The sequence below is a fragment of the Ovis aries genome, chromosome 22 (genome assembly GCF_016772045.2).
Source record: "Ovis aries strain OAR_USU_Benz2616 breed Rambouillet chromosome 22, ARS-UI_Ramb_v3.0, whole genome shotgun sequence".
NCBI classification, from domain to species: domain Eukaryota; kingdom Metazoa; phylum Chordata; class Mammalia; order Artiodactyla; family Bovidae; genus Ovis; species Ovis aries.
The window spans coordinates 29,977,406-29,992,041 of NC_056075.1; the positions used below are offsets into that span (position 1 = coordinate 29,977,406).

A 14,636-nucleotide genomic window follows, 5' to 3' on the forward strand; every position below is an offset into this window, starting at 1 on the left:
CAGTTTTACCTGATAACAATCATCTGGGACATCTGTTGAAAACAGTTCCCAGGTCCCAGCCCTGGAGATTCGGTTTCAACATCTGGAGGGAGATTTTAAACAAGCACCCCCCACCACCCCCCTCCATGCCCACACACACACGGTGAAGGTTTCATGATGAGACCCTGCCTCCAGTAAACTCAGGGCCCCACGTTACATGAAGCAGGGACCTGCCTGAGGCTCCCTAAGGTCCCGCCCAGGGTCCCCGTTCACTCAGGATTTTCTTTCTAGCTTTGCAGAAGAGAATGAATTCCAGGAAAAGACCCCAATACCAAGGGAAGGAGACTCCATTTTGGCCCCAGAATGGCATGCTCTTGGTTTGAAGGACAAAAGCCCTCATCTTCCCCCATGAAGGAATAAGGGAATTTTTAAAACAAAATAAATACACCATTACTCACCTTGGTCTTAACAGGCACCACCAGGACAACATTCTCAATGCGAATTCCAAAAGCCCCGTCTTCATAATACCCGGGCTCTAAAACAAACCAAACCCCTGAATGAGGAGCAGCCTGCGATGAAGACACGCACAGAGAAGCTCTCACTGCTGGGATGACCACACTTCAAAGGAGAAACAGCAGCAGGGCCACTCAATCCAGTGCAAGAGCCCAGATACACCTCTTCCCGTGAGGCACTTTTATCTAGAGGTCCAGAGACAGAAAGGCTTGGAATTCCTGAGAACTGGCTGCAGGGTAGGGAGTAAAATAACAGAAAATCCGCCAAACGAAGTATGGGGCAGAGCCGTAAGACACAATGATGCATGTGTTAAAATACGTTCACCAAGATTTGGTAACGACATAGGGACATATTAGGTAAGAAAGCAGAATACAGGCCATATGTCCAGTGCAATTTCAATGATACTAAAAAAGGTATGCACATATATAAAGAAACAAGAAGTCAACATATCCAAATGTTAAGTAATGTTTCCCCTGGGTGGCTGGATTACAAATGATTTTCATTTTCTTCTTTATATCATTCCACCGTCTCACATTTTCTACAATGAATATGTATTACTTTTATAATCAAAAAATGTGGTTGTTGTCTAATTCAAACTGACGGGAAGTCAAAGTGTTAGTCGCTCAGTTGGGTCTGACTCTTTTTGACCCCGTGGACTGTAGCCCACCAGGCTCCTCTATTCATGGAATTCTCCAAGCAAGAATCCTGGAGAGGGTGGCTACTCCCTTCTCCGGGGCATCTTCCCGACCCAGGGATAGAATCCAGGTCTCCTGCACTGCAGGCAGATTCTTTACCATCTCAACCACGAGGTGATAGAAGGGGCAAAATTTTCCAGTTTACTTTATAATAATTAAAATATAAGAAACAACACAGAGCTTTCCAAAAGGCAGAGGATCCACACGCAGCCTCTAGGTGAGGGACACCTACCATCAGTGACGATCATGCCGGCCTCCAAGGGCTCATCAGAGAATGTTTTATAACTGATGCCACATGGACCCTCATGAACATTCAGAAAAGACCCAACACCATGCCCCGTTCCATGCAGGTAATCCAAGCCAGAATCCCATAACGCTGAGCGGGCAAAGGAGTCAAGGAGGTGGCCTGAAAGACACATAAAGGACCACTTGGTGATATCTGTACAGCACTTTCCAACTTGCAAAGCACTTCAGAGATTAGATTTGTTAGTTTTGGCTCCAGAAGATGAAACAGAAACCAGAGGGTAAAAGTTACTGGAGGATTCAGGTTTCAGTCCAGCACAAAGAACTTTCTGACAACCGGAGTTCCTGAGCAGGACGGCTCCCCCACCAGTTGGAGCTCACTCTACAGCTGGAGGATGCTGGTCAGGGACGTCGCCCGCGGCAGGTAAAGGCTACAGTATATGGCACAAACATTCCCTTCCCGGTGCTGGAACCCTACGGTTTTGGAACTACAAAATGAGATCGTAACCAGACTACAAGCATGAGGAAAGCGGTACCCGGGGAGATGAGAACCAGGGCAGTCTAAGCAGATTCGAGGACGGGGTCTTATCAACTTCCCATGCAATGGCCCACCCACCAGTCCTCAGGCAACAGGATCTAGCTCTCAAATCAGGTTCCCAGTAAAATAAATCCCTGCACGGGTCCTGAAAGGAGCACTGGCCCAACAGCCGGGGCAGACGGGAGGCTGAGCCAGCTTCCCCCGCGGCCTTCATGCCTTGCTGCCCTCTCCTGAGAGCCACCCCCCCGAGCTCACCCAACACAAGTGGTCAGGAGGGAGGTACAGCTGACCCTAGGCCCGATCCTAAGTCTGGCTCCCTGGAGGTCCTCTCCGCTCAGTCCAGCAGCACCCCCACTTGCCCAGACTGGGCCTGGAGTAGTCTGGGGGCTGTTATGGCAAGGGGAGGACATGTGTTTTCACCCAAATGTAGACACGCTTGATGCCTGAACAAGAAAAAGCCTGCCATGTGACACAAGGCACCACCTACCTTTGGTTCCAGTAGGGAAAACTGCTGCACTCACAGCTATGTGGCCCTTGAGGACGTATGTGAAGCATTCCTGCCAAAGAAAACCCAGAGGGCAAGTTCAAGATGGGCATAGATGCTTTCATCCTGCAGTTTTCAGGTAGTTCTGAAAACCTTGCCTCTTAAGGTTTCATAGCCATCAGTTCAGTTCAGTCGCTCAGTCATGTCTGACTCTTTGCAACCCCATGAACCGCAGCACGCCAGGCCTCCCTGTCCATCACCAACTCCCGGAGTTCACTCAAACCTATGTCCATTGAGTCAGTGATACCATCCAACCACCTCATCCTCTGTCGTCCCCTTCTCCTCCTGCCCTCAATCTTTCCCAGCACTAGGGTCTTTACAAATGAGTCAGCTCTTCACATCAGGTGGCCAAAGTACTGGAGTTTCAGCTTCAAAATCAGTCCTAGCAATGAACTCCCAGGACTGATATCCTTTAGGATGGACTGATTGGATCTACTTGCAGTCCAAGGGACTCTCAAGAGTCTTCTCCAACACCACAGTTCAAAAGCATCAATTCTTCGGCACTCAGCTTTCTTTATAGTCCAACTCACACACCCATACATGACCACTGGAAAGACCATAGCCTTGACTAGATGGACCTTTGTTGGCAAAATAATGTCTCTGCTTTTTGATATGCTATCTAGGTTGGTCATAACTTTCCTTCCAAGGAGTAAGCATCTTTTAATTTCATGGCTGCAATCACCATCTGCAGTGATTTTGGAGCCCAAAAAAAGAAAGTCAGCCACTGTTTCCACTGTTTATAGCATTACCACAGAGAAAATCAGGGGAACAGAAAAAAAAAATGGTGGGAAAAAAACTTGGCCTTGGGACAAATTTTCTAGAAAATCTTGAAAGTCAATGTAGTAAAAGAGAACTGTCCAAGAGATGACCCCACTAGTCTTTCCTTTGAAATGAACTCTCTACCATTAGAGCCTCAGAAAGACTGAGGAAAAAGTAAGAGGTACTGATGACACTACCTAACACTATCAAGCTACTCCTCGGTGCCAGGTACAATGCTAAGCACTGTATGTCTAACCCCACTCTTCAGGATGGAGGCACTCCTGCCCCCTCACTTTACAGAGCAATGAAGTAATTAACATGCCAGGTCATGCAGTTCATAAGTGGCAGTATCTGGCCTTGGAGCCAGGTGGTCTTGCTACTCCTCCGTGCACCTCACCACCATCTATACTCAGCGCTTAGTCCCGACCGCCCAGACAAGAAAAGTGCTGTTTGGATGGGTAGTGGCTTGCCAGTAAGGTGCAAAATCAGCACTAAACCGCACATTGTTCAATCTGGTCCAGACTGAACACAGCACAGGAATCCCTGGTAATTAGTCGCTCAGTCGTGTCTGACTCTTTGAGACGCCATGGCTCCTCTGTCCATGGAATTTTCCAAGCAAGAATGCTGGACTGGGTAGTCATTCCCTTCTTCAAAGGATGTTCCTGACCCAGGGATCGAACCCAGGTCTCCTGCACAGCAGGCAGATTCTTTACCGTCTAAGCCACCAAGGAAGCCCCAAACTAAAGGTATCTGGACCCAAGGTCAAACTCGTCCAAGGTGCTGGTGCCAACTAATGAAGGACACGAGGGACCAGCACTAGGGTGTCTGCCCTGCAGCACCCCACAAAGCCCTCCTCCCTGGAAAAGCTTCCTGAAGGAGCTCCCAGGGAAAAGGGAGAGACTCAGAGATTCAGCCAGTATTTGCCAAGCAGTGGCTATGATCCAGGAACCAGCTGAGCTCACAGAACCTTCCCAGCCAGCCTTGGAGGTGAGTACTCTGCCCTCATTTTTATGATGGTCTAAGTGTCTAGGATCAAGGTCATGGAGCCTGGGAACAGCAGAGATCTGAAGCCCAGTGTCTAGACTCCTAGCATACATCTCTCTACCTTATAGCTGTATGCCAGAAAGCCCAGACACCAAGCAATGCATGTCATTTCAGAGGGTTCCTAGAGAGCTGAGGCTATAAACAGGAACACTGAAATTGAAAAAAGAAGGGGGGTAGCTTTCAGAATCAAATCTAGACACTGTTCAAAAAAAAAAAAAAAGAAAAAATTCACTACCCTGCTCCCTTCCCCAAAGAAGGCCAAAGTTGTTTAAACTTGAATCTGAGCCTGACCTTAGCAGACAGAATGCTCTTAAAATCTCTCCAATAATCAGTTACATGGATGTCATAAAGCAGATAAGCCTGACTCCACAGTAATGAGCTATTTTACTGCCCCACGTGTAACTTTTACTTATTTATACAATCCCTTTTCATGAGACGGAGTGGTCAGAGAAAGCAGAGGGCCTCCCGAGTGTTCTCTTACCTTCTCATAAGCCGTAGGAGTTCCAAAATGCATGGTGCGAGTGACGTCTGTGGTTCCATCCCTGCCCAAAAGAAAGGACAAGTTATAGTGTTCACTCCAAAGAAGCTCTTCCTCAAATACGAGACAGGTGAAGATGTGGAAAAAATTGAAACCTCATGCACTGACTGGTGGCCATGTAAAATGGAACAGCCACTTTGGAAAACAGTTTGCTGGTTCATAAAAGGTCTCTTAAACATGGAGTGACCTTATGACCCAGCACTTCTACTCCCCCGAGTAAACCCCCGAGAGAATGAGAATGTCCACACAAACACATGTACACTCATGTTTGCGGCAGCAGTGCTCTTCACATCCCAAACACGGAAACAACCTAAATGTTCAACCGGTGATGGGTGAACAAGACGCAGTACAATACATGCAATGAAACAGCATTCGGGAATCAAAAGGAAGGACGCCCCGGTGCGCGCTACAGCATGGATGAGCCCTGAAGGCATTACGCTAAGCGGCAGAGGCCAGACACTGACGCCATATATTAACATCACACAATTCCATTTATAGGAAATGTCCAGAGCAGGCAAGTGCATACAGACTGAAGTACGTTCGTGGTTCCCTGGCTAGGGGAAGATGGAAAGTGACTGCCAATGGGAATAGTCTTTCTTTTTTGGGGGGTGATGAAAATACTCTAAAATTGATGGTGGTGACAGCTGCACCACTCTAGGAACAAACTAAAAATCATCAACTGTACACTTTAATAAGTTGAATTACATTTCAATAAAGTTATTATAAAAAATAAAATGAAACACAGTGTGAAAGCAAGGATGGCCCAGCGCAGCGGGAGTGAACTCACTCAGGCCTCGACACACACGCACTCGTAGTCTACAATGTGAGGACTGTTTCATGGAAAACACCATTCCTGGGGTTATGAATGAAAGGGAAATGGACCTTCTGGCAAAAGAAGGGCAAACTCTAATTCCTCCTGTCAGGATGGCAAGCAGTTTACTAGAACCTAAAAATACCCAAATGCATCTTTTAAAACACCCCAATCTACCCCCAACAGAGAAAGGATAACTTCTAGAATGCTGCTAAAATGTAGAAGTGACCCAGTTACACCATTACCCAAGTAATCTCAATACTCGTAGCTCTAGGCTGTTATTAACACCAACTCATACTTCCCAGGCTGGATTGTGGCTTCCACATACTTGGCTGAGCTTATTTAATAACAAGGTTCTCCACCAGGCAAAGTCCCAGCTGCAGTGGAAAATGGAGTATTAAAAGGCCTGGCTTGGGGCTGGTGCAGGGGGATGACCCAGAGAGATGTTATGGGGAGGGGAGGTGGGAGGGGGGTTCATGTTTGGGAATGCATGTACACCTGTGGTGGATTCATGTCAATGTATGGCAAAACCAATACAGTACTGTAAAGTAAAACAAAGTAAAAATAAAAATTTAAAGAGAAAAAAAAATAAAAGGCCTGGCTCATGCTCTCTCGATGCAGATAACACCTATTTCAGCTCCTCCTCATGGGTTCCACCTCAAGACCCAATCAAATCATGGGTTCTCTGAGAAACTAGTCTAGATGATGACTGTGAAAGCAGCAAGGCATGAAGAAAGAAATTCAGAATGAGGTCATTCAGGGATGACCCTCATTTCTCATTCATCCTTTCAAAATTAAGCCCTCACTCCCCAAGGCCCTGAGGTCACTGCAAGTTGGGGAGCTGGCAGGTAGTTTATGGGCTGGGGCAGAAGACTTCCCAATGGTTCTGAAAGCCTACTTTCAGTTATTTATTTAGTATTTAACAGCTTCCAGCCAAGGACTAAACATTTCTAACAAACAGTCTTTTGTAGGAACAGAATTACAACTGGGCTATTTCAACAAGGGGTGAGGAAAAGGACAAGACATGGGAACAATTCCATCACTGGCCGGCGCGGAATGAGATGACCCGCTGAGAGATCTCAGCTGGAGCCCGCCTTGTCCACCTACTCAACTGCCCTGACTTAGCGGAGGCAGGCTCTCCAGTAGCCCCAATTCACTTACTTGTATTGAGCACCCGAGTCAATGAGGTACACCTCATCCAGAGACAAGGTCCTATTCGTCTCAGGGACCGGCCTAAGAAAATTAATTACAAATTAATTATTCCACAAATGTAAATGCTTCCTGAAGCCGGGAGGAGGGAATACAAGAGTTCTTTGCACTAGCCTAACAACTTATGTAAGCCTGAAATTATATCAAACCCAAGTTACCCAATAGGTTAATTATTGCAAGTAATATTAACCTTCTACTCAAGACTAGTCAACCTATCTCCCCAACTAGATAAGGAGCTCAAGAGAAGGAAGAATAACATATTTCTTTATATCTACCTCCATTTGTGACTAGAACAAAATAAGTGTTCATGAGATACCTGTAAAAACTACAAAAATAATCATCAATAGAAGCAAAAGGACCAAGCTTGAGAAGAGAGCAGCCTGGAGTCATTTGTCTTTATTTGGGGTGTGGGGGGGAGTAGCAGAGGATGGTTCAGTCCCCTGCCTCAAGCCTCCATTTCTCTCCCTCAGTCCTAACCCCACAGGGAGCCTCCCCACTTGCTTCCTAGACCACCAGAGGGGCAGAAGGCAAGTGCCTCACTTTGGAAGAAAAACTAAAGGGACTTTTGCTGGGGAAAGGAGTAGATCATGATGCTCTTATACTAGAGCACTATTTTCAAATGGATGTGAGGTATTTTTTAAAGCAGTTTGATCTCCTTCCAGACAATACACTGCACTGGGAAAAGCTAGACGGGACATGAGCATTCCAAGTCTCCGCCCTGCAGTGCAGAGAGGGTCTCACAGAGGTTCTCCTTCATTCGCAGGCAGTAAGGAGGCCAGTAGGCATTCGATCCCAACGACTAGAAAAGACCACCAGATATGGGCCCAGCACCCTGCTTCTCAACAGGCTTCCAACAGCCACAGTGAAGAAACACAAAGGGAAAGTGAGATTCTCCCTACTTGGACTGAATTTTTTTTTTTAAGTTCTAGGGTCGTATCCAGCCACAAAATTCATCACCTGTGCTAAATACAAGACAAGAACTCAAGTCCTTTTGATAGTTTAATGTTGGAACAGAAGCATTAATATGAGAGAACTGTAATAGCCACACCCGTGACTGTCTCCCACACAGCAGCTTCAAAATTCGTCCCAAGACTAAAAACTCTAAAAGTGATCAGTGGAAAGGGTAGAGGGGGGACTTGTGCCCAAGTACAGCATAGTGATACAGCCAGAGTGCTCCACCATGATGCATGTCACAGATGGGAAGCAAAGAACTCAAGATACTCCACACGAGGCAAAACCACGTGAGCCAGGCAAGCTGAAGCTGGAGCCCATGCGGGAAGCCTAGTTCCACATCCCACCACCTCCACAGGTGGGTCTAGCTCTCCCAAATTCATCATTGCCCTCCTGGTCTCACAGTGGAAGGAAGCTCAGCTCTGTGGGTCCATGGGTTCATGTGGTACAAATCCCCATAGGCTGGGGAGGAAAGAGGGTACAGATTATCTCCTTAAACATAACAGGGTGCTCCACAACCTAGTGGTAAGTTTGTTTGGTATGGAGGTCATGGAGCTCACAAGATGTTTGGACTAGTGCGTCAAGAAGGCTGTCGCCGTCAGAAAAGAAAAACACTAAAACTTCTAACTATCAAGATTCAGGGATTATGACAACAGATACTGCAGTCTCAGAAGGAAAGAGGGATGACCCGTTTCACTACATCATGGACAATGTCGATGGGCAACTTAGGTGCCAAAGAGGCGCTCCCAAAAGGCAGAGGCTTCGGATTGAGAGACAAGACCTCAAAGATCTTATTTCACACATAAGAACAATCTCAACAGACACATGGAGGTGGGCACAGGGGCCTTTGATAAAACAATGTCTCTCCCCTGCTCAGGCTCCTGTGCAGAAGCAGCAGCAAAGCCAGGCAGCGTGCTCCTCCGCATGCCTTACGCGTAGTGTATGATGGCGCCATTGGGTCCCGTACTGGAAATGGTTGGGAAGCTCAGGTCCACAAAGTCAGCCTGCTGCCTGGAACAGAGAGACACACACAGAGCAGAGCGGTCTAAAGGTTCTTACTGTACCAGGAATCAGCGCCCCACCCAGCTTCACTGAATGTGCCAAGGACAGGAGCACAACACTCACAGGGCCCCCCACAGCGATCCTTACCTGCGGAATTCTTCAGCTTTGTTGGCAGCTGAGATCTCTGTCACACCACCTTTGGGCACCTATGAGGAAGTTGCTTATAAACCACTGGGGTGTGATAAATTCACAGGTCTCCCACATACTATGAAAAGTGTTAGTCGCTCGGTCATGTCTGACTCTTTGCGACCCCACAGACTGTAGGCTGTTAGGCTCCTCTGTTACAGGGAGTACATTAAAAGCTTACTTTTTCCTCAATCTCCGTGTTCCAACTATCCATCCTATAGGACACAGCTTATGTCTCATCTTCAACAAGGAGGGAATTCCCAAAGGCTCTTACCAAAGCTATCTAAAAGTAAAAGGACTTCTATCCACTGAATTTTTCACTCAACTTTTCCCTCAGTATTATATTCTAAAACTTCCCCAAATTTAATACATGTAAATTTAAAACTTCAACAGCATTCCCACCTACAATAGCCCAAGAAAAAGATCCTAAATAAAGATAAATGCAAAGATATTATTACAAGGTGCTTGGTAATTGCAAAAAACAAAAAACAAAAAAACACTTTTAACATTTGAAAATAGGAGGAATGGGTAAATAAAGCAGCCTAGCCACTAAACACAGTCTCCATTTGGATCATTTATTTAAAATCTCAAAGAAAATGGGAAATGCTCACACTAAGATACTAAGTAAATAAAACAGAATACAAAATGATAGCGGTACAATGGGAGACATGTAAATATGACCTACACTGAAAAAAAAAAAACAAAAAATGACATGCACAGATGAACAATTGCCAGATGGGAAAAATTTGTGGGAATCAAAGTATTTTCTTCTCCCAAAGTAAGCTACTTTCAAAGAGTTGCTCACAAAATATTTAAAGGGAATACGATACCGTTTAATAAGAGCACAAAGAAATCACCTCCCTATCAGCTACAAGGAGTGAAAAGGCAAAAAACTAATGACCAAGAATCAATTTAATATAAAAAGTTTTATGGCTTAAAGCTCAGAATATACACAAAGATCTTTTTTCTCTTAATACAATCAGCTTGCCTGTAAGTCATTTTTCCTTATAATGAAAGTCCACTTTATTACAAGACAATTCCTTAACCCAGAAAGGATCCATTCTATTAAGGAATTTCTTTCTTCATCTTTGTTACCATTTTCTACAGTTTTTAAAAACACACACAACGAATTTCCACAAAGAACTCTTAAAAGAGAGTACTAAAATTAGATCAAGATCTTAGACCTCATGGTCGACCAGAGTCACAGTTAGAATCACATGTAGATAATTTCTGAATAATCTATGTCCACGTGTTAAACAAAGACTAAGAACCAACCTCTTTTTCCAGCCAGTTAAAGAGTTCACATAAGGCAACGGCATCTTTAATCTGTGCAAATAATAGAGACATTTTTTTAAGTTATGACTGAAAATCAGATGGGCAGATCCAAGGCCCAGCCCCAATGTAGAGGACCACACACCACCAGCAGTCAGGGCTTTCCATGCAGGAGATTCCCATGACCCATCCAGTATTTTATTTTCATTCTCTCATTAACTCTGGAAGGCTCAGAGACATTCCTACCTGCACCAGGGTCAAAGCCACACAGCAGGTAAGGGAGTTGGGCCTTCTGACCACCACACCCCCTCTTCTGCACAGGCTGCTTTACTCACGTGAGCTCGCCTCATGCCTTCTGATTCAGCAGAATTCTTCACAGCTTTGGCGATGCAGATGGGGGTGTAAGGCATACAGCAGCGATGATCCTGGGGCGGGAGGCAGCAGTGTGGGAATCACTTACCCCAGACCAAGATCATCCCTCCAGCCAGGACTCCTCACTTTAGACAAATCGCAGAGAGCGTGCACTCAGGCCCTCCCTGCTGTCCCTGCAGCCCAAAGACCTGCCCTTTTTGGGTGGTGACTCTGATAAAGTAAACCAAACAAGCTATTTCTCGTCTCCCGCCCACCCCTTAGCTCTCTGAGACAGCTGGCTGCCAGCCAGCAGCAAGATGCTGCTTTTCAAACCTCCATGGTCATGTCAGGGTTCACTAACGGATCAAAGCTTGACCGAAATAACCCCTTTCTGGCTGCACAAAGGAGGCCTTTTCCCACCGTCTGGGGATGCATGTGACCAGTGAGGGGGGAGGGAGCTCCTGTTCCTTCCCACCTCACGCTCAGGGATCAGCTACCATTAACAGTCAGGTCTTAAAGGGCTGGGGAAGAGTCTTCCCAACTGAGAACAAGTCAGAATCCAGCCCTGTGTTACCGGGAGCAGGGGGTAATTTTGTATCACCTTGCACTTGCATGGAGCTTCTCAAAGGGCTCTCCCTCTCTCCACGCTGCTTGTTCTCTCTCTCTTTTACATACCTGCCCCTCATTAAACAAAGGCAGGCATGACCCCAACGGAAGCAAAGCTCTGAGTAACTCCATCACACAGTGTGATAGTGACAGGGGTGCGATGGGAAAACCAGGCTAGAAGGCCAGGTCTGGACTCCGCCCAGGATGCCCCTGCTTAGTGGAGGAGACAGGATATTGCTGGCTTTGCCAAAGGCCACTCGGCAGCCAGAGGCCCAGAGCAGGGCAATCAAAAAGTCTCAACTAAGGTGGCATGGACTCTTGCCCCAGGCTTCAGTGAAAATGAGGGGGTACATGTCAGCTGCTTAGCACCACCCAGCAGAGGTTCGGTCAAGAACATCACTATCACTATCATTTGACCTTTGATAAATCCCCAACTCTCTAACCCTCCCTGGGCCTCAAGTCTCCTTAACCATAAAATATGGTGGGGGAGGCAGATATAGAGTAGTGTTTCCCAAACTTCAGACACTCTCACACCATCTGCACAGGGCTTATCCGGGTTGCCTACTCGCTGGACCCTTATTTACTTAAGACTCTTCTTTAGGTGATCTTTGAATCAACAGTCTATTGAAATCAACTCTCTCTTAAGAAATAATTTTTATAATACATGGTCTCATATGCTAATTATATTTTTTTCAACTACACACTAAAATGCTTTTTTTAATTGAAGTATGCTGCTGCTGCTGCTAAGTCGCGTCAGTCATGTCCAAATCTGTGCAACCCCATAGACGGCAGCCAACAGGCTCCCCCGTCCCTGGGATTCTCCAAGCAAGAACACTGGAGTGGCTTGCCATTTCCTTCTCCAAGTGAAAAGTGAAAGTGAAGCCACTAAGCTGTGTCCAGCTCTTAGTGACCCCATGGACTGCAGCCTACCAGGCTCCTCCATCCATGGGATTTTCCAGGCAAGAGTACTGGAGTGGGGTGCCATTGCCTTCTCCTATACAATATATTATATGTCTTAGATGTATAATAGAGTGATTCACAATTTTTAAAGGTTAAACTCCATTTAGAGTTATTATAAAATATCGGCTAAATTCCCTGTACTATATAACATATCCTTATAGCTTTTTTTTATACATAGCAGTCTGTACCTCTGAATCTGGTACCCCAATCTTGCCCTACCTCCTTTCCCTCTCCCCGTTGGTAACCACTGGTTCATTCTTTAAATCTGTTAAAGTGCTTTAAAAATAGATACATTTAAATAAACCTAAGTGTGAATGTGCACCACCTAAAATCATCTCTCATGCCACATCTTGGAAAACACAGGACTCACTGGGTTCTAAGAGCCCAAAGGGCTCATTGCAGGGACGACACCTCTGATATGACACCCAGTCCTGGGAACCTGCCTGAACAACCAACCTCTCTCTGCTTCAAAGAGAAGCCGCCTGATGCCAGGACTGGGAAGGGCCTGGTAGCCACAGTGGGTTTTGATTGGCTCTGGGGCTACCAACCTTGGGGATGGCCTCGCTCACAGCATAGCTGGCCTTGTCACTGACCCACACCTTCTCCCTTGGGGAAAGGCTGGCACACAGGATCTTGAGCTCGCTCAGGATGGACTTGTACGGAAGCACCTGGATTCTGTACTCGGCTTCCAGGCCCAAGTCAAGCAGCAGGTGTTCCTTCACAATGGGGGCGTCTATGCGGTCACCGTCAATGAAGAGCCTGCAGAGGGCCCAGAGGAGAGGTGAGGGGAAAGGCGGGCGCAGGAATCAGAGGGCAAGAACACAGACCCACACACAAGAGACAGGCTCTACCTTCCAGCATCCCAAATGAGCAGCTCCTCTTCCCTCCATGCCCTTCCCAAACCTGTGCTCCCTGCCCCGTGCATGCTACCTTCCACCCTGTCCCCCAAGCCAGGACCTGGGCACTGTCCTCCTTGATGCCCCTCTTTCCCTCCTACATGGAGATCTTTGAACTTATGGCCTAAGCACCCCTCAAACCTCTCCCGCTTTCACTGCAGCCTTGCCCACTTGCTGCCCAGGTTAGGGTTAGGGTTAACCACTACCATCTCTCATGGATTAGTGCCATGGCCTCCTAACTGGTCTCCCTGCCACTAGTCTTCCCTGCTGCTGCTGCTGCTGCTGCTGCTAAGTCGCTTCAGTTGTGTCCGACTCTGTGCGACCCCACAGACGGCAGCCCACCAGGCTCCCCCGTCCCTGGGATTCTCCAGGCAAGAACACTGGAGTGGGTTGCCATTTCCTTCTCCAATGCATGAAAGTGAAAAGTGAAAATGAAGTCGCTCAGTCATGTCTGACTCTTCGCGACCCCATGGACTGTAGCCCACCAGGCTTTTCTGTCCATGGGATTTTCCAGGCAAGAGTACTGGAGTGGGATGCCATCACCTTCTCCAAGTCTTCCCTATCCACTCTATTTTTCAATAATCATAATCCACCCCATAATTTCACTCCAATCATAAATTCTCTATCATAATCTACCCCGTAATTTCACTCCAATCATAAATTCTCTATGATTTACAAGCCTGACCATGTGGTTCCCTGTGGAAACTCACAGCATCCTCAGGACAAGGGCCCAAGCTCCTGAACCTGACTCACAAGGCCTTGCTTATGTGGCCCTGAATACCTGCCGGTCTCCCACTCCAGGTTTCAACCACACTGGACCACTCTGGGTCCTTCACCTGCACTGCACTCTCTCCTGCCCAAAGTCTCTGAGAATGCTGCTCCCCAGATTAGATCACCTGTTTCTCTTCCTCCTCATTCCCTACTCACCAAGCTAACTCCCAAGCACCCTGAATCTCTGTCTCAATATTACTGTCTCCTCTGATCAGGTCAGGCCCCTCCAATAACATCCATACCTGCCCCAGTGACAAGTGAGTGCCAACTATGCATCGGAATCCCCAACTCTAACCCAGGACCCTGTCTGCCTCATTCACCCCAACACCTAGTGGAGACTCTAGCACATAATAGGCACTCAATAAACATATCTGAATGCGGAAAGCCACTCAAACAAGAAAAGCAATGGCAAGAAGGCTGCAAGCAGCAGTTTAAAAGATAATTCAACAAGGCACGACTCAGGGGTTTTTCCTGCATCACTTCTGACTTTCTGAATGATGGGGTCTATTTGCATTGTGGACCCAGGACTGTGTATAACAAAGCCCATATCCCTCTCTGCCTTGGCTGTGAGGAGTCCAATGTGCGGCCTAAACAAGTCTTTGCAGCAGGGATTCTGTGAACTAAGCTTACTCTCTCTGGTTTTGTTCTGATGTCCTTGACACTAATTTTTTTATCTTCTAGTACCACCAATAATTTTCAGGATTATAAGAGAGGCAGGATATAAATTAATAACTATTGTTAAGGAAGGCAGAAGGGAAGGGGAGGCAG

The 14,636-nt window shown here is 46.7% G+C and overlaps 1 protein-coding gene across 7 annotated transcripts in view; it reads right to left on the reverse strand.

Annotated features, from left to right (window-relative positions):
* The window catches only part of XPNPEP1 (X-prolyl aminopeptidase 1), a 51,115-nt gene that overhangs the window by 4,666 nt on the left and 31,813 nt on the right, over window positions 1-14,636 (reverse strand). For all 7 annotated transcript variants that reach the window (XM_015103411.4, XM_015103412.4, XM_042238891.2 and 4 more), the window contains 10 exons: window positions 12,750-12,960; window positions 10,620-10,709; window positions 10,288-10,338; window positions 8,974-9,032; window positions 8,758-8,835; window positions 6,826-6,897; window positions 4,797-4,857; window positions 2,456-2,525; window positions 1,420-1,593; window positions 438-514 (listed from right to left, as the gene is read on the reverse strand). In XM_015103411.4, coding sequence (XP_014958897.1) covers window positions 438-514; window positions 1,420-1,593; window positions 2,456-2,525; window positions 4,797-4,857; window positions 6,826-6,897; window positions 8,758-8,835; window positions 8,974-9,032; window positions 10,288-10,338; window positions 10,620-10,709; window positions 12,750-12,960 — 943 coding nt within the window. The remainder of the gene's footprint in view (window positions 1-437; window positions 515-1,419; window positions 1,594-2,455; window positions 2,526-4,796; window positions 4,858-6,825; window positions 6,898-8,757; window positions 8,836-8,973; window positions 9,033-10,287; window positions 10,339-10,619; window positions 10,710-12,749; window positions 12,961-14,636) is intronic.